Genomic DNA, 27627 nt, shown 5'->3' on the forward strand with positions numbered 1-27627 from the left:
AATGAGCAATTATACTTCATATTGCAGTAACTCAATGACAAATCATAAAAAGCATTTGTCTTTAATTTCTGCTTGTTTTTAAGAAATAAATGGCAAAATATATACACGGTGGAGTCTGACTCCCCCATCACAGAGTGTGAATAATGGTCCGGTTGCGGAGCTCCTGAATATACTCTTTGGCGTGGGTGACTGCCGTCTTCGGTGCCTCATGTGGAGGTGGGGGGCCTTCCACCAACTTCACAAAATAATGGCAAAAAACCTTCTCCATGATCCCAGAGCGACCTCTGCCATGGTATCGGATGCGTTTCAGGCACTGGCCTCGCCCTGAGTTCGACTCAGCTAGAAAGGGAAGACAAAGAGAGTTATAGGAAATGACTGCATCCATAAGACTACGACCAGATCACCTGGGCAATTTCTGTCCTCTCCTTGACTGGATTCTAAGACTACATGAGTTCACTGGCTAGTGAGAGCAGATTTGTCTCAAAACAAGTATCTCCTGGGTACTTATTAAGGACCACCTCTATTCTAGGTGTTGGAGAGGGAAGAGTGAGCAAGATGAGCAAGGGCCCTGCCTCCATGCAGTGTACATTCTAGAGGAGAACAGAAAATAACATGATCATTCCAGTCACTGACAAGTACAATGAATTAAACAGTGACGTGAGAGAGACTGTTGGGGTGCTGGGGGCAACATCAGACTGAAGGGTGTCAAGAGGCATCTCTGAGGAAGAGACATTCGATCCAAGACCAGAATGAATCATCTGTGCAAATATCTAGGGGCATGGTATTCTGGGCAGAGGGAAAGGCAAGTGCAAAGACCCAATGGTGGGAATGTGCTTGGCTTGTTTTATTTTTTATTTAAATTCAATTTAATTAACATATAGTGTATTATTAGTTTCACAGGTAGAATTTAGTGATTCATCAGTTGCATATAACACCCAGTGCTCATTATATCACATGCCCTCCTTAATGCCCATCACCCAGTTACCCCATCCCTACACCCTCCTGCCCTCCAACAACCCTCAGTTTGTTCCCTATAGTTAAGAGTCTCTCATGGCTTGTGTCTCTGTTTTCGTCTTATCTTATTTTTCCTTCCCTTCCTCTATGTTCATCTGCTTTGTTTCTTAAATTCCACATATAAATGAAATCATATATTTGCCTTTCTCTGACTGACTTATTTTGCTTAGCACAATACCCTCTAGTTCCATCCATGTCATTGCAAATAGTAAGATTTCATTTTTTTGATGGCTGAATAAAATGCCATTGTATATATACACATTTTCTTTATCCATTCATCTGTTGACGGACATCTGGGCTCTTTCCATAGTTTGACTACTGTTGACATTGCTGCTGAAAACATTGGGGTGCATGTGTCCCTTCAAATCCCTATTTTTGTATTCTTTGGATAAATACCTAGTAGTGCAATTGCTGGGTCATAGGGTAGCTCTATTTTTAACTTTTTGAGGACCCTCCATACTGTTTTCCAGAGTGGCTGCACCAGCTTGCGTTCCCATCAGCAGTGCAAGAGGGTTCCCCTTTCTCCGCATCCTCGCTAACATCTGTTGTTTCCTGAGCTGTTAATTTTAGCCATTCTGACTGGTGTGTTGGCTTGTTTTAGAAACAGAAAAAACACCAGCCTGCTGAAGCACAGTAAACAAGGCAAAGAGTGGTACAAACAAGGAAAGGAGATCAGCGGTGAAGGCAAGGTTACCGAGAGCCCTAAAGGCTGAAGTAAGGAGTTTTTATTTCATTCCAACTGTGGTGAAGAGCCCCTAGAACCAAAGGTTCCCAAATGCTGATCCTCTGGCAATAGCAGACTGACCTGCAGAACATATTTTAAATGCAGATGCTGAGACCCCATCTCTGGAGATTCTAGTTTACTGTATTTGGGGTGGGCCTTGGAAATTACATTCTGAACAAACACCAATCCCCTTCCCCAAGTAATTCTGATTTGTGGCCAATTTTAGGAATTCCCACATCACAACTGCTCCCTTATCTTCCCTCCCCAATTCTGCATGTCAACGTCTGACCTTGTAAAATTTAAAGAAATTTTTCAAATACTAGTCAAGAAGAAATCTGTTCACCAGTTTTCACCCACAGTAAATCAGAGGAGTAACCACCTTCTATTATTTTCTGAATTTATTTAGTAGCCAAAACCTAGAGAAGACATATCAAATTAATCCACTTCAATACTCACCATTCTTATATTCTTACTGTGACATAACTTTATAAATACAGGGACTATGTCTAAGTGACACTTGATAACTCTCTAACTACAGTCCTCTCATGAAATGGGTTTCAGCAGAAACATCCTAGCTTGGCCAGAGACAAAGCTAAGGATGAGAGTGATTAAGAAAACTGCCTAGGGCCTCCGTGAGATAAGGAAAGAGCTACTGTCCTTATACCAACTTCATCACCGGGCGCTAAAGAAATGTGTTTGAGGATTTCCAGAGAAAGCCAAATTACACAAATCACTTTAGAATGAAGTACCACTCGTTCCTCTGGATCTACCTGTCACGAGGAAACCTACAAATAAGCACAATGACACTAGAAAAAGTGTAGAAGTCTTCTAAAAGGCATTTTACAAACATGATGGCTGCTTCCAGCCAAAATTGCGACTCTACTCGACTTGAACACCCATTTCTAAACAGTCTGAGGAAAAGGAACACTACTCCAGTGAAAATAGTATCTGAATTAGACAACTATGCAGTACTACATAACCTATCCAAGCACAATGATCAGCCTATCGGGGTCTGTGTTAACTACCATTTTCCACCTCCCCCAAATGCGTAAGAGCAAACATCAGTATCTGCTAAATGCCAGTCATGATTTCATCCTAAAGCCGTAAAATACCATCTGCCTATCTTGTAGCACATGATGCCACATTTTTTATATCAGAACAAAAACATTAATTCTTCTGAAACACCAGATTCTTTAATACAGTGTAATGGCAATTTGCAACCCAGCCACTATGATGTCTGAATGAAATCAGGACTGAGGAGTATAGATTCCAAACTGGTTTCTGGTCTCTCCTCCTCCAGTCTCTTTTACTAATTCTGTATGTTAGAGGTTTTAACTGCTTTTATATAGAACCATTTCAATGAAAATGAAACAATAAATAGAAGCCCACTGTCCTGTGGCTCTGTTCTAATTAAAACATGAGTAGGGAGAGATCCAAAACTGTGCCATTCACTCACCAAATATTTCTGAGTTCCTGCGGCGTGCCAGGCTCCATCCTGGGCTCCAAGGCTGCAGCAGTGACCCAGGTATGAAGGACCCCTTCTGTTTGCCCTATACCCCACCCCTGGAGGCCCCACAGCACAATTTCAAAACCACTGCTTTATAGTTAATAGTCTTAAAACACTGCCTTAATAACATAAATCTCTTACCCCAAAACTTTCTGTGGTTCCTCTTCAATATCGTGTGAACCAAATTCCGTAGCCCACCATGCTCAGCCCTCTGGATCTAGGCCCAATCCACCCTTTCAGTTTTATCTACTCAAGGTCAACCCTCTGCTTCCTTCAACTATTCTACTCACTGGACCACACAATTACTGCTCATTCCAACCTATATGCCCTAGCTCATGTGGTTACTCCACTCTGAAAATCTTCTTTCTTCCTGGATACTCTTTCAGATACCCAAACACCTACCTTCAAAAGCTAAATTTTTCTAGAAAATTACCATGACTTATCTAACCAATAGTGACCTCCTCTTCTTCTACTATTTACCTATATTATTCTTTTCGGTCTCAAACCATATGCTACCTTGTATAGTGTTCATGTTAAATCTGTAAAAGTCACTTCCTCACACAATCTTATCTGTCTTTTGTATTGCCCCATGTGCAAGAAGGAATAGAAATGATTTTGAAATACTAACTCTGCTAATTACTATCATTTGTTCAAATTCTAAAATAAGTTTCAAAGTTTTCCAAGTGCATACAGTACTAATAACATATATGGTTTGTTCCAACTCAGAAACACAATTTATGTATCCTTCCAAAGGACCACTACTGTCAAAGAACAAAACCGTATGTGCTAAATGTTTTAAACTGCTTTAATAAGGTATACCATCACCTAACTGTGTGGGCAGTACGCACGTGGAAAGTACTCAAATACTTTCTGAATCAGAGAAAAAACATTAAGACATCTCAAAAATGGGAACAGCCTAAAGATTATGCCCAAGATGATGCTCATCTACAGATGATGCCCAGCAGGTACCAAGAATATTTAAAATATTGTCAATATTTCCTATTGCTATTTAGGTAAATGTGAATCTTGACATTTTAAAATTGGAACCTTCTTCCCCCTTCATCACTCTTAGCCCAGAAGACTGATTTACAAAGTCAATCACTTTCCCTCAAGTGAATCACTTTAGATGCCATGAATCACTAAGCAGTGACATTTTATTAGTCCATGTCCACTTGTTAAGGTCTATTCACAGTGCCATTAGTCATCATTATAAGTTTGGAAAGGAAATGAATTTTCAAAATCTGTGGTCATGCAACACCGGGTATTAGCTTTAGACTGATGACAGGCATTTGAAGGAATTACCATATAATGAGAACATACGCTACCAAAAAAGCACTTCCCTTCAAATGCCTGTACTTACTTATGTCAAGAGACTGAGGAGCCACTGCTGAGCTGAAATCGTAGCCAACAAGTGACGAGCCTTTCAAAACTCGAAAAGACATTTATCTAGGGAATGAAATGCCTGGCCTTTTCCAAGAATACAATGAGAAAAATCAGTTTCTCATATTTTGTAGGTACGAAGCACTGGGATATTTATTAAACAAATAGCTCTCCAGGCCTCTCCCCGGAGGTTTCAGACCCAGTGGCTCTGGGATGGGTCCTGGGAATCTGTATTTTTTACTAAGAACCTCAGATGATTCTTACGAAGGAAGTCTGGCAAATCCAGGGATAAAATGCCTGACATGTCACAGTAAGATACCTCATCTTCCTGAATATACCCCTCTTTTACCTTCATAAAAGAATTGGGTAGCAAAATACTTAGCAAATGAGTTTCTATAATTGTAAGAAAAATCCAAATTTATCAGCCCTGCTCGAGAGAAGAAGAGATTTTTACACAAAACCGGATGAAAAAAAGGTGCAGGTGCAGCAGAGATTTTTCAGCAGAAACATGCATAAGGAGACTGATGAATTAAAGGCCCATTTGTGCAGGACTGGTTAAGTTTATTTTTGCTTAATGGCAACACTGGACTTTGCTCCTCCGTTTGGGAAGCCAAGATGAAGCTCCTCACCCTTTCTCTCTTTACTAAAATTACTGAGAAGGATTTAAAGACAAATTCTATTTCATTTGTATCTGAATTCCATTACAAAGTTTTTGTCTGCCAGCTAAGAAGGCCATATTCCTATGAAAATGACTAAAATTAATTAAATTGGATTTGATATGCAGTCATAAAGCACGAAAGGTCACCAAGAGGTTTTACTCAAATGGTCTTGCTTTTCATCTGTTTCATCTCTTCCAATGATTCTGGGCCCTCCCTGCATTATTTATTCATGCTGCTCTCAGAAGAAAAAGCTTAGGAGTAACTCTATGGCCCTGCATCTTCTGAGATGCCATTTTGATTTCTCTCTGCATCTATGCATGTATCAGAATATAATCAGTTGTACAAAATTCAGACTTAAGAAAAAAAAAAAGATATTTCAATTGAAAATTGTAAGTCATTTGAATTTCAGGAGTAGGTGTGGTTGCCAGCATCAATTCCAGGTTAGCTGAGGTAGAATTTTAACCTAACCAGAATAAATACCTCCAGCAGGGTGGAAGTAATATGACAAAGTAGAATTTAGATGACTTGTTTTTACTCTAATTGTTAAAAAATCATAATGTACAACTAATTTCTCCCATAATAATTCAGACTTTTCCCCTCTATTTGGAGAGAAGCAGTTCCCCAAAACGTGAATTTAAAATATCTCCAGTTCTTCTTATACATAGGTTTGGCAGATTGAGAAAATTTTGCTTCGACATCAACATCTTTGTGTGATTACAAAATTGCTGAGGTTAGGAATAACTGCTGCTGAAGTGAGAGGAAAACAGCAACTCCACCCTCCACTCCACTTTACTGTGGTGTTGGGAGGGGGGCAAGGGAGCTTTGTAATAAGCAATGATCTCTTTCTAGAAAAAGAGCTGTATGAAGGTATACAACAACAAAAATCCCTTACATTTGTATGGTGCATCATGCTTCCCAAAGCATTTTCACTTACGTTAATTTAACTTGATATGGAGCAAGCATACAAAGCCTGAGATCATGCTTCAGAATGTAATAACAAAAGGAAACAAACACATCTGGGTCATCTGAGCCTTGGCTTTTACAATTCAACAGATTTTCCATTCTCATAATTGGAAGGTTAAATTACGGGACACCTTTATGGACTGGGCACCTGGCTTGGCACATTATAGATAAAGATTTTTAAAAATCCACCAGTGATTCTTTATTTACCTTTTTCAGGTTGACAAAGAATTCATTTTTTTAAAAAATCAGTTGTTCCTTCTTAGTTTTATCATGATTAAAGGGCTACTCCATGTACCATCATCTGGTTACATTATTAAATAATTATTGGCAATCAGTTTCATGACCTCACTTGCATTACAGAACAGGTAACAATAAAGCAATGAGGTTATTACCATTTATAACAGACTAACATTAGCACGCTGAAGGCAGAAGAATAAGCTATTACCAGCAATTTTCACTGGCAAACCCAGTCCTAAGTAGTTAGATATCAAAGACTATTGTTAGATAATGAACTTGGCATCACTATTGGAAGACATTCTCCAATGCTAAGAATATTAAACATCTTACCTATATATAAATTGGATCTGAATTCCACATTGTGGTCTCTCACTGCCATATCTTGTGCTTCTAAGAGAATCTTAAACAAAGAAAAAACAGGCATTGATATGGCTGACCCTGAACTAAAACAGAATTAAATTTCTCATTTCTTGTTGTTATCTCTATAATATGACTGCTAATCACATGCCTTTGTTTTATAGCCAATTTTAATAAGAGACTATTAAATAATAACAGTACTAAGGAGAAGGGATACACTGAGCTTTCCTTCCTCAGACAAGAACTGTGAATGAAGGCAACATGGTCCATCCTGCTCAGTGTACAATGGGATGTATGAGCTGGAAAGGAGGAAACAGCAGCACTGGTAGCAGTACCCTTGGTGATAAGCATTAAGCCTTTGAGCCAGAGATTGTCAAGAAGTTCAAGAAACCTAAGAGCTAAATCTTATTGAAAATTCTTAAACTTTGGATCCAAAATAACCATAAACACATCAAACAAGTAGAGAAAATCACACTTGAAATATTTAAGAATTATTAAATTTATACACTGTAGATATTTTGAATTAAGGTAACCTGCTCCAGAACACATTTTTTAAAATAACAGAAACCATGGGATGCCTGGGTGGCTCAGTTGGTTAGGCATCAACTCTTGATTTCAGCTCAGGTCATGAACTCAGGGTCGTGAGATCGAGCCCTGCATCAGGCTCTGTGCTCAACACAGAGTCTACTTGGGATTCTCTCTCTCTTTCTTCCTCTGCCCTCCCCTTGCTCGCTTATTTACAAGCACACACTCTCTAATAAGTAAATAAATAAATCTTTAAAAAAAAAACCAAAAACTAGATCTTTCACTCATTTAAAAATGAAGAATACAATACAACGCTGAGTACACAAAAGATGCTTAGTCATTGCATTATGAACTAAATTTAAATACAGACATTACAATGGAATCTCTTGAAGTCTGAACCCATCAATCTAAACTACTGAACTACTAAACTAAAAAGATCTCGCTTTACAGGAAAAAACATCCGGTGGGAAAAAGACAGTCTCTTCAATAAATGGTGCTGGGAAAATTGGACAGCTACATGCAAAAGAATGAAACTTGACCACTATCTCACACCATACACAAAAATAAACTCCAAATGGATGAAAGACCTCGATGTGAGACAGGAATCCATCAAAATTCTAGAGGAGAACATAGGCAGCAACCTCTACGACATCGGCCAAAGCAACCTTTTTCATGACACATCCCCAAAGGCAAGAGAAACAAAAGATAAAATGAATTTATGGGACTTCATCAAGATTAAAAGTTTCTGCACATCCAAGGAAACAGTCAGAAAAACTAAGAGGCAGCCCACGGAATGGGAGAATATATTTGCAAATGACACTGCAGATAAAGGACTGGTATCCAAGATCTACAAAGAACTTCTCAAACTCAATACACGAGAAACAAATAAACAAATCAAAAAATGGGCAGAAGATATGAACAGACACTTTTCCAATGAAGACATACAAATGGCTAACAGACACATGAAAAAATGTTCAAAACCATTTGCGATCAAGGAAATTCAAATCAAAACCACACTGAGATACCACCTTACGCCAGTTAGAATGGCAAAAATAGACAAGGCAAGAAACAACAATTGTTGGAGAGGATGTGGAGAAAGGGGATCCCTCCTACATTGTTGGTGGGAATGCAAGTTGGTACAGCCACTCTGGAAAACCGTGTGGAGGTCCCTTAAAAAGTTAAAAATTGAGCTACCCTATGATCCAGCCATTGCACTACTGGGTGTTTACCCCAAAGATACAGACGTAGTGAAGAGAAGGGCCATATGCACCCCAATGTTCATAGCAGCAATGTCCACAATAGCTAAATCGTGGAAGGAGCCGAGATGCCCTGCAACAGATGACTGGATTAAGAAGTTGTGGTCCATATATACAATGGAATATTACTCAGCAATCAGAAAGAATGAGTTCTCAACATTTGCTACAACATGGACGGCACTGGAGGAGATAATGCTTAGTGAAATAAGTCAAGCAGAGAAAGACAACTATCATATGATTTCTCTCATCTATGGAACATAAGAACTAGAATGATCAGTAGGGGAAGAAAGGGATAAAGAAAGGGGGGGTAATCAGAAGGGGGAATGAAACATGAGAGACTATGGACTATGAGAAACAAACTGAGGGCTACAGAGGGGAGGGGGGTGGGGGAATGGGATAGACCGGTGATGGGTAGTAAGGAGGGCACATATTGCATGGTGCACTGGGTGTTATACACAACTAATGAATCATCGAGCCTTACATCGAAAACCGGGGATGTACTGTATGGTGACTAACATAATATAATAAAAAATCATTATTAAAATAAAAAAAAAAAAAGATCTCGCTTTAAGTGAGAATTAACTGAAATAGAGAAAATACTGTTGATATCCCCAGATATCCTCAATCCAGCATTTTAAAAGAAGAACACCATGTATCCACATTGAGAAAGGTAGGAAGTGCAGGGACATGGTTTAGTGGAGAAATGGATTGCAGGTGCTGCAGAGGGGAGGGAGACATCATCACAAATAAGGGTGAGAGAGCACACAGGAGAATGCACGAGAACGTTTCCCCATAGTCACTGGCTTGGAAAACAAGAGGGGCTGAATTTCGTGAGTTCTTACAAACAGTGGGGCTTAAAGCCTGGAGTTTTAATGGTCATCAGGCTTGGCTGAGAATAGACCCCAGAGGGTACTGTATTACTCCTGGAGAGAAGGCAGGCAAACAACCCAGGGGAAGACATCATGGAAATAGTGATCTGGAGAGCATCTGGGGGCACACTGTGGGGAGATTATTCACTCTTCTCAGAGCACTTCCCTGAGAGGTGGCATACACAGAGACCTCTGGGAACAAAGGAGCTGGGTGGTGCCATTTCCCTCCCCACCTCTAAGTATAAACTCACAGCCACCTGAGGGAAGCAGCTCAGCACCAACACTGGCTGCCTAATTTGCATCCACCAAGTCCCAACCCCCTGTGCTCTGGTGGGACTGTCCCTCTCAGTCAAACTTGCCTCAGACCCAGCATGGTAGGTCCCTCCCCCAGAGGACCAGCACAAATCCCTGCCTACACCATGTCTCCTGACCAGAGAGTTTTGCAGGGCCATAGTTGCAGTGGAGGTGGTGACAGGTCTCATTTCACAAGCAGACCAGAGCATATCTAGTTAAAACTTGCCCCATTCAGGCCAGGGAACAAACACTGCCCACAACAAGCAAGGAGAGCCTGTACAGATGACCTGAGGATAGAACAGCCAGAACACAACAGGAGAACACACAAAGCACACACCAAAGACACTCCCTGAAGCATCAGGCCCTGGGCACTACTTCATCCCTTCTTCATAAGGTCATTACTTTCAGGAACAGGAGACATAACTAGCTTTCCTAACACACAGAAGAATCTACAGACTTAGACAGAATGCCAAGATGGAGGAATTTATTCCAAATAAAAGAACAAAATATGGGCACGGCCAGAGATCTAAGTGGAACAGATATAAGTAACATGCCTGATCAAGAATTTAAAGCAATGATCATAAGGACACTCACTGCACTTGACAAAAGAATGGAAGACATCAGTGAGACCCTTAGCATAGAAATAAGAGTTTAAAAAAAAATCAAAGATGAAGAATGCAATAAAGGAGATTGGAAACAGGCTTGATGCAATGAGCATCAGGCTGGAAAAAGCAGAGAAATGAATTAGTGACATAGAAGACAAAATAATGGAAAATAATGAACTGAACAAAAAAGAAAAAGAAGACTTATGGAACACGAAAACTGACTTAGGGAACAAAGTGACTCCATCAAACGTAATAACATTCGTATTATAGGAGTCCCAGAAGAAGAGAGAGAAGAGGGGGAAGAAAATTTACTTTAAGAAACAATAGCAGAAAACCTCCCTAATCTGGGGAAGGAAAGAGACATCCAGATCCAGGGGTCCAGAGAACTCCCATCAAAATCAATAAAAGAAGGCCAACACCAACACATTGTAATTAAATTTACAAAATATAGTGATAAAGAAAAAAAAATCAAAAGCAGCGAGACAAAAGAAGTCCTTAACCTACAAGGGAAAACCCATAAGGCTAGCTAGAGATTTCTCAACAGAAACTTGGAAAGCCAGAAGGGAATGACATAATATATTCAATGTGCTGCATAAGAAAAATCTGCAGCCAAGAATACCCTATCCAGCAAGGCTATCATTCAGAATAGAAGGAAAGATAAAAAGTTTCCCAGACAAACAAAAACTAAAGGAGTTCATGACCACTAAACCAGCCCTGCAAGAAATATTAAAGGGGACTCTTTGAGTGCAAAGGAGAGATCAGAAGTGAAAAAGACAAGAAAGGGTCAGAGAAAATCTCCAGAAACAACAACAAAACAAGTAATAAAATGGCAATAAATATATATCTATGAATAATTACTTTAAAAGAATAAATTATTACTTTGAATGTAAATGGACTAAACGCTCCAATCAAAGACAGAGTGTCAGAATGGATAAAAAAAAGAAGACCCATCTCTATGCTGCCTACAGAAGACCCATTTTAGTCCTAAAAATATCCGCAGTTGAAAGTGAGTGGTGGAGAAACACTTATCACACAAATGAATTTCAAAAGAAAGCCGGATTAGCAATACTTATATCGGACAAACTGGACTTTAAAACAAAGACTGTAAAAAGAGACAAAGAAGAGCTTATATAATCATAAAGGGGACAATCCAACAAGAACATATAACAGTTGTAAACATTTATGTGCCAAACATGGGAGCACCCAAATATACAAAACAATTAATAACAAACATAAAGGAATTAATGGCTAATAATACAATAATAGTAGGGGACTTTAATACCCCTCTTACACCAATGGACAGATCATTTAAACAGAAAATCAACACGGAACAATGGCTTTGAATGACACATGGACTTAACAGATATGGTCAGAACATTCCATCCTAAAGCAGCAGAATACACATTCTTTTCAAGTGCACATGGAACATTCTCTAGAATAGATCCTATTTAGGTCACAAAACAGGTCTCAACAAATACAAAAAGACTGAAATCATACCATGCACCTTTTCTAAAGACTGTAACACTATGAAACTAGAAGTCAACCACAAGAAAAAATTTGGAAGGACCACAAATACATGGAGGTTAAACAACAAGCTACTAAACAATGAATGCATCAATCAGGAAATCAAAGAAGAAATTTTAAAAATATAGGGAAAGAATGAAAATGAAAACACAACCTTTGGGATTCAGGAAAAGCAGTCCTAAGAGAAAAGTGTATAGCAAGGTAGGCCTACCTCAAGAAGCAAGAAAAATCTCAAATAAACAACTTAATCTTACACCTAAAGGAGCTAGAAAAAGAACAACAAATGCTATCACTAAAGCCAACAGAAGGAAAGAAATAATAAAGATTAGAGCAGAAATAAATGATAAAGAAACTAAAAAAACAATAGAACAGATCAAAGAAACCAGGAACTGGTTCTCTGAAAAAACTAATATGATTGATAAATGTCGCAAAAAAAAAAAAAAAAAAAAACAACTCTGGGGCTCCTAGGTGGCTCAGTCATTAAGCATCTGCCTTCGGTTCCCAGAGTTCTGGGATCAAGCCTCGCATTGGGCTCCCTGCTCCGCTGGCAGCCTGCTTCTTCCTCTCCCACTCCCTCTGCTTGTGTTCCTTCTCTTACTGGCTCTCTCTCTCTGTGTCAAATAAATAAATAAATAAATAAATAAATAAATAAATAAATAAAATCTTAAAAAAACAACAACAACAAAAAAAAAACAAACAAAAAACAAAAAACCAACAAACACCATGTGCCTAGAATGAGTCCACGCAAATACTATTAGCACATCTGTACATAGTGATTCAGCTACATTCAGAGCTGGAAGGGTCTTTAGAAATCATTTAATCCAATTCCAACCAGTTTACAAATAAGAAAAATGGAACCAGACAGGTTAAGTGTTTTGCCCATCGTCACAATAGAAACTGTCACAGTAAAGACTAGACTCTAAGTCTCCTGAGTCCCAGCAAGTGGTCTTTCTACACAATTAGTCATAAAATCATAAGTTCTCAGTTATGGAATTGACACACAGACAGACAGTAAAAAATGAATAAATGTCTGGTGCAAATAAAAGCATCTCCGGAAAAAAAATATACTTAAGGCATTCAGCATTCCTAAGGTACAAGGACATTAATAAAACTGAGTGCCCTGAATCTGTATTATATGAACTATGCATTTACACCAGGTAATTCAGGATTTAGGCTAACCTTACCAACACCAGCAAGACAGCTATGCACTCCCTCCCCACAAATCTTAGTTTACCTCTTTAATTATTTGGGCCCCCTTTTTGTCACAGAATTCCAGTTGAGCCAAAGCCTGGTCAATGGACATTCCTCGTATCTAGAATTAAAGGGTAACAGACAAGAGAAGATAAACAAATTAGTTTACAAAGTCAATGTTCCCTTTGCAATGAAAAGTAAGAGCCTTACATAATACAAACAACTTCTAAAAATAATTAACTAGTTATATGTCAATTATATCTCAATAAAACTGGGGGTGGGATTTAAAAAATTAAAAATAAAAATTGCTGGGGCGCCCGGGTGGCACAGTCGTTAAGCGTCTGCCTTCGGCTCAGGGCGTGATCCCGGCGTTATGGGATCGAGCCCCACATCAGGCTCCTCCACTATGAGCCTGCTTCTTCCTCTCCCACTCCCCTGCTTGTGTTCCCTCTCTCGCTGGCCGTCTCCCTCTGTCAAGTAAATAAATAAAATCTTTAAAAAAAATAAAATAAAATAAAAATAAAAATAGCTAACTAAATGTAGGCAGAAAAGAAGAAAACAAGTTTGAGAAGGGATGCCACCCTCTTTAAGTGAAAAATCAAACAAATATTTTAACCATAAAACCTAGACTATAAATGTTTTAGTAATATTGAGAGAGCACACATAACAGAGATCACAGGGTGGCGAGCACCACACTACACGTGAAAGGCATTTTCTTCTGCAGAATAAGTGTATTATATTTATCAGGGGCTTTGTCTTCTCTCATAGATAAATTTCATTCTCCCAGGAAAAATGTTAAAAAGCAATCGTTTTGAAATAGGTTGAATCAACTTTTAAGATAAACAAGCTTGCTTCCTCAATTCTCTCAGGGTACACATTCCTAACACCTTTGTTCTATATATCTATGTATCCAACATGATTCAGTTTCTCAGAAGAAAGGTAAAAATTAAGCAAAATCACTCATCTCTGAGCAATCATTTGTGGATTACCTACCAATTGTGTGAACATGTAATTATATTCCTCAGTTTTTGGAGAAATAAGGACAAATTTTTTTAATTTTTCAAATCCTGGGGGAAAATTCCCTGCTTCTTTTCCTGAGTATTATATGGTAATGTCATTTTAGCTTACCAATTTTGCCAAATACCACATCTTATCTTTGCTGTATTTTATTTGCCTTCGACAGTGGTAGATTTCCTTACAAATAGGGAAAAGAAAAAAAAAGTTAGCAAATTTATCAAAATAACATTAACATTCACTGTTAATAAAGCTTTAACTGTTTCTGCCTAATGAAAATGCTGCCACAAGAAAAACAAACACTAAATTGTATTTTTCCAAAGTCTATCTATGTTAAAAAGATCATCAAAGCAGTGAAAGAAACTACAAAATGGCTACTTTGTGTCAATATTTGCAACATTTCTATCCAGAGGAAGAGTAAAAGATCTAAATAAAAACATTTAGCTGGACGAAAGAACAAAAGAAAAGGTACAAGAAAAAAAAGTTTCCTATCAGTGGGGAAAATAAGAAAATATGGTGAAATGGACAAAATAAGTGGCTTCACAGGACCTTTTAGGTGTTTGGTCAAGAGCATAGGTCCTAGAATCAGACTGCGTGGGTCTGAATTCTAGTTTTACCATCTACTAGCTACAGAACCCAAGCTGTTTAACCTAAGTTTCCTCTTCTTTGAAACGAAGATAACAGTGCCAACCTCATAAAAATATAGTAAGAATTAAAGACAATAATCTACATAAAGAAGGCATTTTGCAGTGTCTAGCACCTGGTAAGATCCTAGTAAATGTCAGTTTTTATTATCTTCTATTTAGAGTAGTAAGTATATCCCACTTAATTTTTTAATCAATAATCGATTAAACAATTTACAGTTGACAAAGCACTTTCCAAGCCCATTATTTCATTTGATCTAACTCTATGAGTTGGGAGAGAAAACACTTTATGATCCTTTTACAGGGGCACTGGGTGGCTTAGTTGGTTAAGCATCAGACTCTTGGTTTCAGCTCAGGTCATGATCTCAGGGTCGTGGGATGGAGCCCCGTGTTGGGCTCCACACTCAGTACAGAGTCTGCTTGAGATTCTCTCTCTCTCCCTGCCCCTCCCCCGCCCCCAGTCTCTTTCTCTCTCTCTCAAATAAATACCTCTTTTAAAAAAATAATCCTTTCATTGAACATTATATCAAAAACTAATGATGTACTATGTGTTGGATAACTGAATTTAAATTAAAAAAAATAGGGGCGCCTGGGTGGCACAGCGGTTAAGCGTCTGCCTTTGGCTCAGGGCATGATCCTGGCGTTATGGGATCGAGCCCCACATCAGGCTCCTCCACTATGAGCCTGCTTCTTCCTCTCCCACTCCCCCTGCTTGTGTTCCCTCTCTCGCTGGCTGTCTCTCTCTCTGTCGAATAAATTTTAAAAATCTTTAAAAAATAATAATAATAATCCTTTCACAAAGTAAAAACTAGAAAAAAAAACAGAAAAATCAAATGACTTATCTAAGATCACAAAGTTTGCGAAAGACAAAGCTGGAAGTCAAAGCACCATACAGGAAGAATATGAAGTGTCTAACACAATGTCTGGCAAGTGTATCTTAAAAGTTCCCCTATGACTATAAAACCCACATTCCTTCCACTACTATACTATATTGCCCCTTTAAAACAATTAGAAAACATTTGTCAAAGCAAACAATAGCAAGGAGACCTCAGAACTTTCTAACATTCTGACTTCTGCTGGAAATTTTCAAATGCCTTAGAAACAGCAGAGTTTTCTCAGGTGGCCATCTTTCAATATGTAGCAGATTTCATTTCAGTTGCAATAGAAGCTGACAGGCTGAAAACTGTAGCAATAGCCTAATTACGTTTTCAGCAATAAAGTGTCCAGGGGAGCAGAGAGAGGAAAGAAGAACTGTCATGACTGATAATATTCATCTGCAAAAATTAATACACTCAATAAAATCTTTTATATAGAAACCCTTCAATTCTTGGTTTCCCATGGTGGGCTATCTCCAAACCTGAACTGTATATGATTATCTTCACATTTTGTAAAAAAAGATATTGTCCTCCTGGCAGGAGCATGGGGAAAAAAGGAATCAAGTATTTACCAAAAAAGAAGAAAGTTATTCAATCATGCTCTTATAAAACAAAAAAGCTCAACATTTACTTTAGGCAGGTGCAGTGTCTAAAGGCATTTTCTAAAGATAGATCAGACAAATCTATCATAGCAAATAGATACAGTGGCAAAGTTGGAGGTCAGGAGGTCCAGTTAAATGTCACTATTAACCAACCTATACAGTAAATTAAATAAAGTTACGTTAGGACATAATGTGCAGTAGTAATTCAAATGAAGTAAAAGTAAGTCTAAATTATGAAATGTCTAAACCAGTAACTTTTAAAGAAACTAATTTATTTTAAAATGCATGTAATAACTCAAATGATTTAAAAAAAAAAAAGTGTCACCTAATGGGGAGCCTGGGTGGCTCGGTCAGTTAGGTGTCCAACTCTCGATTTCGGCTCAGGTCATGATCTCAGGGTTGTGAGACTGAGCTCCACATGGGGCTCTGCACTGGGGTGTGGAGCCTGCTTGAGATTCTCCCTCTCTCCCTGCCCCTTCTTGCCCCTGCCACCCCACCCCCACACTCTCTCTCTCAAAAAAAAAAAAAAAGTGTCACCTAATAGGAGTCCAAACTAGGGCCTTATGGTATCCACATAATGACTTGTAAGTATGACTTATTACCAGTGTGTCAATCCATAAATTAAAAACATGCCTCCTATTGAAAGGGTTGTTCAAACAGTTTTGATACAGTCTCACTAGATTTTTAGTTTATTTAACATAGTTTTCCTCATAGATATTGCAAAAGTAAACCCAAGCTGAAATTAACAAGGGCTGACTATTATGAAGAAAGCCATGTAATTTCTCTCTTGCTCATTTTCTTCACCATGATGAAGTCACAGCCAAGAGATAAAGTCTACACGGGAATCTATATTGTTTGGAAATTGGTACTAACTAAATTTAAAAAATAGTCTTAAAGATAATAGGAATGGCCTGAAACATGCCTAAATTGGTGACATTCGTTTTAACTTACTGCTATAGGATTTACTCACTACTGATCCACTATTATTTTTTCAAAGATTTTATTTATTTATTTATTTATTTGAGAAAGAAAGAGAGAAAGCACATAATAAGCAGGAAGGAAGGGCAGAGGGAAAAGGAGAAGCAGGCCCCCTGACAAACAGGGAGCCTGATGCAGGGCTCAATCCCAGGATCCTAGGATTAGGACCTGAGGTAAAGGAAGACGCTTAATGGACTGAGCCACCCAGGCACCCCTGATCCACTATTATTTAACTGCATATTTCAATGCTGAAGATCAGAATGAGTTAGAATGGTAAATATTATCTGACCCCATTTTATTTTTTTCTAAGATGTATTCATTTGAGAGAGAGAGAGAGAAAGAGAGAGAAATGGGGAGCACAAATTAGGAGGAGGGTCAGAGGGAGAGAAAGAATCTTAAGCAGACTCCCCTCTGAGGGCAGAGCCTGCCACCGGGCTCAATCTCACCATCCTGAGATCATGACCTGAGCCAAAACCAAGTGTGGGACATTTAACTGACTGAGCCATCCAGGCACCCCTGTCTGACCCTCTTTTAAATTAGGGATAAACTAATTTTTTAAATTTGTGGTTAGCAGACTGGCAAGTACAAGGTCACAATGCACATAATGACAGTATAAGAACTATGTGGCTAGGTGTGCAAGCTATTCCATTTTTAAGTTAGGTATTTAAATGAAGGGCATTAATACTTAAGTATCATTTTAATATCATAACAGGTATACATGATGCACCAATGTCAATTTATGAAGTACTATTTAACGTCAGAAAATGTTAAAGTATTTTCTAAAAGTCATGATTTGTTCCCAAAAGGATTACTCACTCGAAATCTGTGATCTACTATTAACTACCTGAATTTTGCCAGTTGGGATATATCCTAAATTACATTTAGTTTAATATCCAAAAAGACTAGTACTATAAAATACAAAATTTTGCTTTTAGACTCTGGACATGACAAATGTTAGGATTTCTTTCTCAATAATATCTAAGTTCAAAGAGCTCAAGTAAGAAGTAAAGAAAGCTCATTAATAATAGGAAATATTTTATTTATGATATTTGTACAAATATGTAACTTTTCCTAAACTTTGCTTAATTATAAAATGGAGTCAATACTTAATAGCACAGATTCTGTCACAAATCTAAGTTTTAAGTTCTGATGGCAAAATAAAATATGAAAGCTAGAAAGTTATTTGTTTAAACTATTAGCATCTCTTTTCCCCCTTATTCCCCAATGAGGTGGGAGCTCTTTAAATCAATAAATTAACTCCCTCAGACCAATCCTTACCAACCGAATCCTAATAAAAGGCAAGCTGTCAAATTCATATAAAAACTAAGCAAACGACATTACTTAGATGATATTGATTATTTGGTAGTTTTAAATCCCAAAGGTCTTTAAAAGATGTTTTCTGAACTGAATGATTTATAATTAACACCACTGAATGTATTAATAAATTATTAATTAATAATTAATTCTATTTCCAAGCACCACATTTATTTTCTTAAGGATTCAAATGTTTCCATCTCATTTATGCTACCATTACTTGTTTAACCTTTTTAACAAATACCTATGTATTCTACCGCAAATTCACATTAAGCTGGAAATTAGTCTTGTATCTCAGACTAGAGCACTCACAAGCAGTTGGGAGAGGGTAAAAGAATTTCAAGCAGCTAAAGATGAGATAAAACTCCGTATCTTTGAAAGGAATCCATTGATTAAATTCAAACCTTAGTTCAAAGGTTTGTGAATTACAATCACAAAAAAATCACAACTAAGTGTGTCTATGTTGAAATTTAAGACGTTGGAGGGGCGCCTGGGTGGCACAGCGGTTAAGCATCTGCCTTCGGCTCAGGGTGTGATCCTGGCGTTATAGGATCGAGCCCCACATCAGGCTCTTCCGCTATGAGCCTGCTTCTTCCTCTCCCACTCCCCTGCTTGTGTTCCCTCTCTCGCTGGCTGTCTCTGTCTCTGTCGAATAAATTAAAATCTTTAAAAAAAAAAAAAAAAGAAATTTAAGACGTTGGAAAACCAAACATATGATTTAAACACAGTCAATGGTTTAAGTCATCCTTGCCAACTCCTCATGCTCCACTACCAAGAACGCATTAGCAAGTCTCTTAAGAGTCAAAAATCTGTCAGTATGTCTCAAGCTATTAGCTTAGTTTTAGAGTTAAAGCCTCCAAACAGAAGGTTAAATTAAGGCAAACAAGTAAAACAAAGACAACCTTTTTTTTTTTTTTAAGATTTTATTTATTTATTTGACAGAGATAGAGACAGCCAGCGAGAGAGGGAACACAAGCAGGGGAGTGGGAGAGGAAGAAGCAGGCTCATAGCGGAGGAGCCTGATGTGGGGCTCGATCCCAGAACGCCGGGATCACGCCCTGAGCTGAAGGCAGACGCTTAACCACTGCGCCACCCAGGCGCCCCCAAAGACAACCTTTTAAAACTACCAAGAAGATAAATCTAGAACATCTTCTGTATCAATCTAATGATCACACAAATTGTGGTATGCTTTTTCCCTTTCCTTCACATGGAACAATAAATCAATTCTAGCCACAAAAGGGTAAGAGCTTTTTATCAAAATTAAGAGATAATTTCTTTTTTAAAAAAATGATTTTATTTATTTTAGAGAGAGAGGACGTGCACTCGAGGGGGAGAAGCAGAGGGGAAGGGGTAGAGGGGGAGGGAGAAAGAATCTGAAGCGGACTCTGCACCGAGCTCGAGCTCAGAGACCAATGCGCAGCTCAATCCCACAACTGCGAGATCACGACCTGAGCCAAAACCAAGAGTTGGACACTCAATCAACTGAGCCACCCAGGTGCCCCAAGAGATTATTTCTACCCACAAACTTACTGCTGGTCTCCGAGGTTCTCCAGGCAATTGTGGAGGATAAACAATTTTATTCTTCTTTTCCCATTTTTGAGAAGTGTCCAGAGACCCACTCGTGTGGATATGTAATCGGGGTAAAACATTATAAGATGAAAGAAGCCTGTAAAACAAAAGACACTTAGAATTTTTTCCAGAGCTTACGAATCTCCTGAACCACATCAGCTCCTTTCTGATCAAAACTATTTAAGGATCACAAGAGGAAACAGTCTAGATGTTAATTAACAGGGAACAATTCTAGATAAAATACCATAAAGAGCTAGTTCACTGAAAGCTAAGAGTAAAAAGTTGATCACCACATAAGTCAAATAATAAACAGATATTAACTCAAGATCTCTTGCCCTGAGTGGCCAAAAAATATTGGCTCTCTAATATAAGCCAGCTCAGTCCTAAAATAGACTTAAAGATACAATGGATCCCTGACCTGACCTGTGGAATTCCTCAATTTTGTGGAGTAGGCAAGACAAATCACAATATTTTGTAATCCCTAAGAAATTAATAGATAAAGCTGGCATTACATGCCTCCTGGGGAAAGAAATCACTACCCACCAGCCATGAAGTAGTCTTTCCGCAAAAACCAAATCTGAATTAATGGAGCTTCTACATTCAATACAGGAAATACAGAGACAGGAGAACATGTTAAACAATATGAGAGGAATGCACTCGGCAAAATCCAAGCTGTACGAATTCTACAAGACAAACAGCCTACTTTCTTCAACAAATAAACTAGAAGGGGAAAAAGAAAAAGCTGAATAAAGAACCTACCGATTAAGAGACTTAAAAGAAATATCAATTAATTTCAATATATTGATTACTACAATTTTAAATGTACGACAGTTATTAACCATTGGAAATTTGAACATTAACTGAACATTTGATACTTTTTAGTGAGATATATAGTGAAATATTTATGAATTAAATAATATGGTGTCTGGGATTTGTTTCAAAATATGATGGGAGAGAGTAGGGGCCATAGATAAAGCAAAATTGGCCATGAGTTGAAGTTGGGTGATAAGTTCATGAGGGTTCGTCATATTATCTACTTTTGTATGTCTGGGTATATCCAAATAACACACAAACTTGGTATTTCCCTGTGGTACAGAATATAGAGTCTAAACTCCTAGGAAGACACAGAAGGCCTTTTATAATCTAACCCCAACCTGGCCATCTTGGCTCATTCACCTTACGGCCTGGCCACACAAACATTCCTTGTTCTCTGAACAAACCACGTACCTTCATCTTTATACTTTTGATTTATTGTTTTTTCCTCAATAATCACCTCCTGAATGAAATGTTTATCCTATTTTAAGCTCCAGCTCAAAGGGCACCTCAATGCAAGGCCTCACCTGATCCCTTCTCCCAGACAACCACTCTCCCTACTATCTTCATCTTCTGTTCCTGCCAGCCATGCAGCAGTGAGCTGGGACTATGGTACTGTGAGGTGGCTGTAGAAGAGTGAGTTCCTGTAGTAAATGTGCTTTTGAGCATTCTGAGGGCAAGTACACCATCCTCTGTGTTCTAGCACTAAGGACAATATCTGGCACATAGATACTGAGTAAATATTTAATAAACTGGCAGATCTTCACACAATTTATGCAACTGGATAATACAGTTAGCAAGGCCTTTGTTTGTAGTTTTTAAGCCATTCAGACTAAAGAATTTTTCTTTAAGATGTATTAGAGAGAGAATGCGAGCAAGCGTGAGCAGGGGGAGGGGCAGAGGGAGAGAGAGAGAATCCTGAAGCAGACGCCCCCCTGAGTGGGGAACTGAGCCACCCAGGCTCTCCTAGACTAAAGAATTTTAAAAATCTATTCTCCTATTGGTTCATTTCTCCTACTCTACCTCAAATTCACCTTTACAGCCTGATATTAAGATCAGTACCATCAAAATACTTGACAAAACCTTTGCCATCCACATTTAGGTTCCACTATTTTTAACTGAAAAGCACGAGATTAGGATGCATGATGTTAGAGGGCAGAATTTCCTAAAAAAACTATAAGCCAAGGGATGAGGGTAGAGACTGTGGAGTCAAGTAAACCTGAGTCTAAATCTTAACTCTAATACAAGGTAAATGACCTTGAGGAAGTCACATAACTTTCCAGAGCTCAGTTTTCTCATTGGTAGATGGAATAATAACCGTAATTACCTCATAGGTTTAAGGAGCTCAACAAAGATACTTTAGGTAAAATACTTAACCTCATACGTAAAAGAGCTCAATAAAATTGATGTTATTACTTTTAGAATGAGAAGAATAATACCGACTTCATTCTGTCGGTGGTGGATAAATGATTAACGCACTGCACCCTACAGTGTCTAGCAGATGATAAACACTGATGGCTAGTATTAATTTTAAATCAGGCTCTCTGAACAGTTCATCTCTCCTGTTCTCCAAAAAACTGAACACTATGAACTGTAAACTTTATATTACACAATTTCAAACCTTCTTCTCGTGTTTGTGATCATGATCGTTTGCTTCTATGCTGCTGTAATTCAGGGGTACACTAAGTTTATCAACTCTTTGGGCCTCCGGTTTTTTATGAAAAGAGGAATTGGAGTACATCATCTCTAGGGGCTCTCTGAACCTTAATTCTATCTTGAAACTCATTGTTGACACAGGATTACAGAAACAAATCCCTTGGCTTCTATTTAATCCTTCTTCAATGAAACCACGGTTATACCAACCAGTCTGAAAGAATGCTTGAGGGTGAGGCCTGTGCCTTCTGTATCCATCATATCTAGTCTTATACTCAAATCAATACACATTCAATGAATTAAATATGGTGCTTAATAAATTAAACACATTACGAATAAATAATGACAAAGATGTCTAAATACCTACAATACTTTCAGGGCTCAAATGGCTCATAAAATGAATTATCAAGCAAATACTAAACAACTGTAATCAAATTAAATTAAAATACTATTCCAAACAGAGCACTTAATTCAGGAGTGTATTATATTAAAAGTTCTTATACGCCCTCTCCTGGTCAACTGTTGAAATAACACCGAATTAAAGCAGAAAATGAAGCAATCATAAATTGAAAATCTTTAATTCAAAACTTAACTACGTAATTCGAAACTTAGAACTTTTGAGACCTTTTTATGTAGGAAATACTGTGAAGACTCACTAGAGAAAACAAACTCAAGAAAAGGAAATTTGTGGAATTAGCAAATGAGAACCTGAGTTATTGCTGGAATCCATTTCCTTCTGTAAAATTTTTTCCAACAAATATTAAATTTTAAGGCTGCCTAGCACTCTAGTTCATTGTTAGCATTCTAAAGGATCAAAACTAGTTAAAACCTTTTAAAAAAAATGAAATGCATCCAGGATCAACTTGTTATCATTTTGAAAGTCAAGTATCATTATTGATATTTATAATATCCTTTCGTTTATTGGGAAGCTCAAATCCTTTTAGCTTCACTAGACCTCTGTAGGGTGGAGGGAGAAAGGTAGGCCTGAACCAACATTCCAAAGTGCCTGTACACACAGCAGATACACAGGTGCCCACATTATGGTGAGACTGCCAGAGCCCAAAGGGAAAGTGGGAGGTATACTGAAACTAGCATATGACCTTCCTTACTCCTGGTTACTCTCCGTGCCTTCCACCTACCAATACTTAAGGATTCAGTTTAAGTATCACTTTTCCAAATTCTTCCCATAACCATTAGACATTGAAAAGTAGCAGATACAAAGCAAATTTTAGGATTAAGAATTCAGGTAAAACAGTATCTGAAAGTTTCTAAAATCACAATTTGAGGGGCGCTCAGGTGGCTCAGTCACTTAAGTGTCTGCTTTCAGCTCAGGTCAGATCCCAGGGTCCTGGGATCGAGTTCCACATCAGGCTTCCTACTCAGCGGTGAGTCTGCTTCTCCCTCTGCCTGCCATTCCCCCTAGCTCGTACTTCTCATGCACTCTCTGCCTGCCTCAAATCAATAAGATCTTAAAAAAAAAAAAAAAAGTCACAATTTGAGAAATAATACTTCCTATTTATTGCTCAAAGTTCATTTTGAACTTTAGTACAAGATATACCCAAATCCCAAGTGAAGATGATACTGGCCTCTGGCTCAACATGAGAATATCATGCTATTATATGCATCAAGGTAAAAAATTCTTTGTTCCCAATGTACTTCTGTTAACATTAAGTTAATCCCACACTTGAGACTGAATAAAAGAACATCCTCCGTCTTGCCTCAATTAGAATCTAAAATAAAGGACTAAAGTGATATGTGTATTGTCATAACTCAATTCCATTTTGTGAAAGTCAAGGACAATCGAACAAGGAAACAAGAGTTCAGCAAACAGTTTCTCTGCAATATTGACATTTGGGGCCAGATCATTCTTTGTTGTAGGGACTGTCCTGTGTCTTGTAGGATATTTAGAATTCCTCACCTCTAGCCACGAAATTTCAGTAGCACCCCCTGAGTTGTGACAACCAAAATGTCTCCAGACATTGCCAAATGTCTCAGGGGGCTGGAGGTAGTGGGTGGGGGCAAAACTGCCCCCAGTTGAAAGTCACTAACAGCTAAAGTGAAAGGGAAAAGGGGGTGGGGGGGCAAGAGCTTTTGCAGACTACAGAGCATGACTTCTCTGTTTCAAAAGGTTCTTGTTACCATCTCATACACATGTGGATGGTTAATAAGCCAGATTTTCGGGGAGCCTGGGTGGCTCAGTCAGTGAAGTGTCTGACTCTTGATTTCAGCTCAGGTTATGATCTCAGGATCCTTTATCAAGCCCCACCTCAGGCTCTGTGCTCCATGGGCAGTCTGCTTGGGATTCACTCTCCCTCTCCCTCTGCCACTCCCACCCAAAATAAACGAACGAACGAACGAACGAACGAAAGAGAGAGAGAGAAAGAAAGAAAGGAAGGAAGGAAGGAAGGAAGGAAGAAAGAAAGAAAGAAAGAAAGAAAGAAAGAAAGAAAGAAAGAAAGTCCAGAATAGGGATTCATAAAATTATATAACTTCAGGACTAAAAAGAGCCTTAGGGATTATCCAGCAAAATCCTGTATTACATAGATGAAAAGACTGAAGACAAACTGCTTAAGTTGCTTGCTCAGAGCTTCCAAGGATAAGTCAGCGCAGGACAATTTAAGTCAACAAACATTAACAAAATATTCACTTTGTGCAAGACCCTACCTAACCTGTAACTACAAAGAGAAACAAGAACTGTCCCTATCTATCCAGGGCATACAAGCTAGTAAAGAGCACAGACACATAACATGAAGCCACTATTCGAGGCACACATGCTAAAAGGAAAGATTAATTTCTTTCCTTTTAGTGAGATCTGATAAATCTAAGTAAGAAACATTTGAACAGGGTTTAAATAATTAGAACTCATATTATAGACAGGAAGTGAAGGCACAACATGAAAGCCAAGAAGCAAATAAATGACAGCATATTCAGATGAAGTAAATTAGCATAGCTAGGGTGGAATAGTAAGAGATAATCTAAAAAAAGCAAAGCATAGACAAGTCCTAAGGGACAGTGCCTCCAATTTTCTTTTTTAGCCCACCTCTTCGGTCCCCTGACCGAAGAACTGGAAACAGAGCTAAATATAATGGGAACTCAGTAATAATTTATAATGATAAAAACAATAATGGCAGCTAGAACTTAGGGTGGGATTGTTATATGCCATGCACTATACTAAACACTTCATATGCATTACCTCATTTAACCCTCATAAAAAATCTATGACATAGGTACCAATATTACTCTCCTACCATATGTAAGTACTAAAACCTAGAAAAGATAAGTAACTTTTCCAAAATCATACAGTTTAAAAAGTGGATTCACACCCAACTTATCTGTCTCTGAAGCCTATGAACTAAACCAAAATAAATTCCAACAAATGTGCCAATCAGACAATTTACACTCAAATAATCAATTTCCAAATATCAATAGCTATACTGCAGAAGAGGGGAATAGGGACGAGAAAGTGACAGCAAAAGCCTCCTTACCAGTCCTGACTTAACTGCATTCTATAGCCTTAAAAAAACGCATTTGTCCTGAGGTCTAAGAACGCTCTAGAGAATACAGTATAAAGCTTTAAAACTTCCAATGATTAGGGGAGCCTTAGGAAAGTTATTTGACTTTGGGGAGCTTCAATGTCATTGTCCGAAAAATGGGTGTAGCAATACCTACACTATGCAAGATGTTATGAGAATGCGATAATGCATATAAAGCGTGTAACACAATGCTAGACACGTTGTAAATAAAGCGCGGTTGCCTACAACACAGTCCCTGCTCAGGTAAGCAAGTAACCAGAGAGGTAACTAGAAAAGTCGGACGCTCCAAACATGGTTGGGAGAGTGTAACCATGTTCAGAGATTGTTTTAAAAAGAGATACAACGTCCCGTAACAGGTTATCCTGTTTCCCTGAGTTATGGAATGCGGCGGCGGAAAGACGGAGTGACGAAGCAGAGACTGACTGTCTCTTTCGCTTCCACAGCCCCAGAGCCTAAATGCTGAAGGTGGCATGCATAAACCCTCAGCAATTAACTGACAAACTGGGAAGGTGGCCTTGAGCCGTCTGCAACTCCGAGGCGAAAAACTTACCCTAAGGCCAGCTTCCCCCTCAGATTCTGCATCCATAATGCACCTGAAACATTAACACAAGCGGTCAGTTCAGACTCCCACCTCCACTCCTTTCCACCGCGCCTAAACCACTAAAAAATCCCTACCCATATGTTCCAGTACTGCCGCCGCCATCTTTCTCCCTCCCTCTACGGAAGCCACCGAGTTCATGCACTGCCAGGGCAAAGCGCATGCGCGACTCTCAGGTTGCCCTCCCCTACGGGAGACCCAGCAGTTATTTACACCCGGGATGCTGTCTTGGAGACTGCGAACACGCCGCCTGCGCTTGAGGTGTGATCCGGCCAGCCTTGCGTGGGAATGCATGACTTTAATAAAGGCCAAAACTAGTGAGTTTCCGGACATTCATCAAGATCCAGAAAAATTGAGAAACTTCACCTCACAAGTGGCCGGAAAGATTAGGAAAAGAGACGGTGAACAAGCCACCTAACCTGGGTGGGCCTCAGTTTTCTTCTCGGCAAAATAGAAATAACTATCCCTACAGCACAGGCTTGTTGTGAAGATCACTAGAGATCACTAGAGATCGTATGGAAAGCTCTAGAAAGTACAAACAGCTCAAATACAAAGTATGATGTCCTAATCCCTATGTTAATCTCCAGCTTGACCTCCAAGAGATAAATTAATACTCATCGGCAAATTGCTACCATATATGCCAGGCAGGTATTTCACTAAATCTATGTATTCCTCACAGCAATCCAACGAGGCATGGATTATCGTCTTCCTTCAAATGAGGAAACAGATTAGGATTGGTTAAAGTCTCTCCGACAACTGACAAAACCACTAATTCAGTCTGGGGCTGGATGCCTCCAAAATTAGTGCCCCTACCCACATCCAAATATATGCTTGACCTCTCTACATAAGGATAGATATTTCAGGTTTCGTTCGCTGCGTATGCAGGAGTGCCACATACCCTATGCAAACAAGCAATACAGGAGTAGGAG

At 38.6% G+C, this 27627-nt stretch overlaps 1 protein-coding gene across 2 annotated transcripts; it reads right to left on the minus strand.

The window, feature by feature from the left end:
* Nucleotides 1–42: 42 nt before the first annotated feature.
* MRPL22 (mitochondrial ribosomal protein L22) lies at nt 43–26830 on the minus strand. Of its 2 annotated transcripts, XM_045791973.2 has the most exons (7): nt 26776–26830; nt 26651–26693; nt 20063–20198; nt 14234–14299; nt 13149–13226; nt 6815–6884; nt 43–339 (listed from the first exon to the last, which is right to left on the minus strand). In XM_045791973.2, the coding sequence occupies exons 1-7, from the start codon at nt 26801–26803 to the stop codon at nt 128–130; spliced, it is 633 nt and encodes a 210-aa protein (XP_045647929.2). In that variant the 5' UTR covers nt 26804–26830; the 3' UTR covers nt 43–127. The 2 variants fall into 2 exon arrangements, with proteins under 2 accessions (XP_045647929.2, XP_045647931.2); XM_045791975.2 differs by lacking the exon at nt 14234–14299.
* Nucleotides 26831–27627: the final 797 nt, after the last annotated feature.

Source organism: Ursus americanus, chromosome 15 (assembly GCF_024610735.1).
Source record: "Ursus americanus isolate L20-20 chromosome 15, mUrsAme1.1.p, whole genome shotgun sequence".
Classification (NCBI taxonomy): Eukaryota; Metazoa; Chordata; class Mammalia; order Carnivora; family Ursidae; genus Ursus; species Ursus americanus.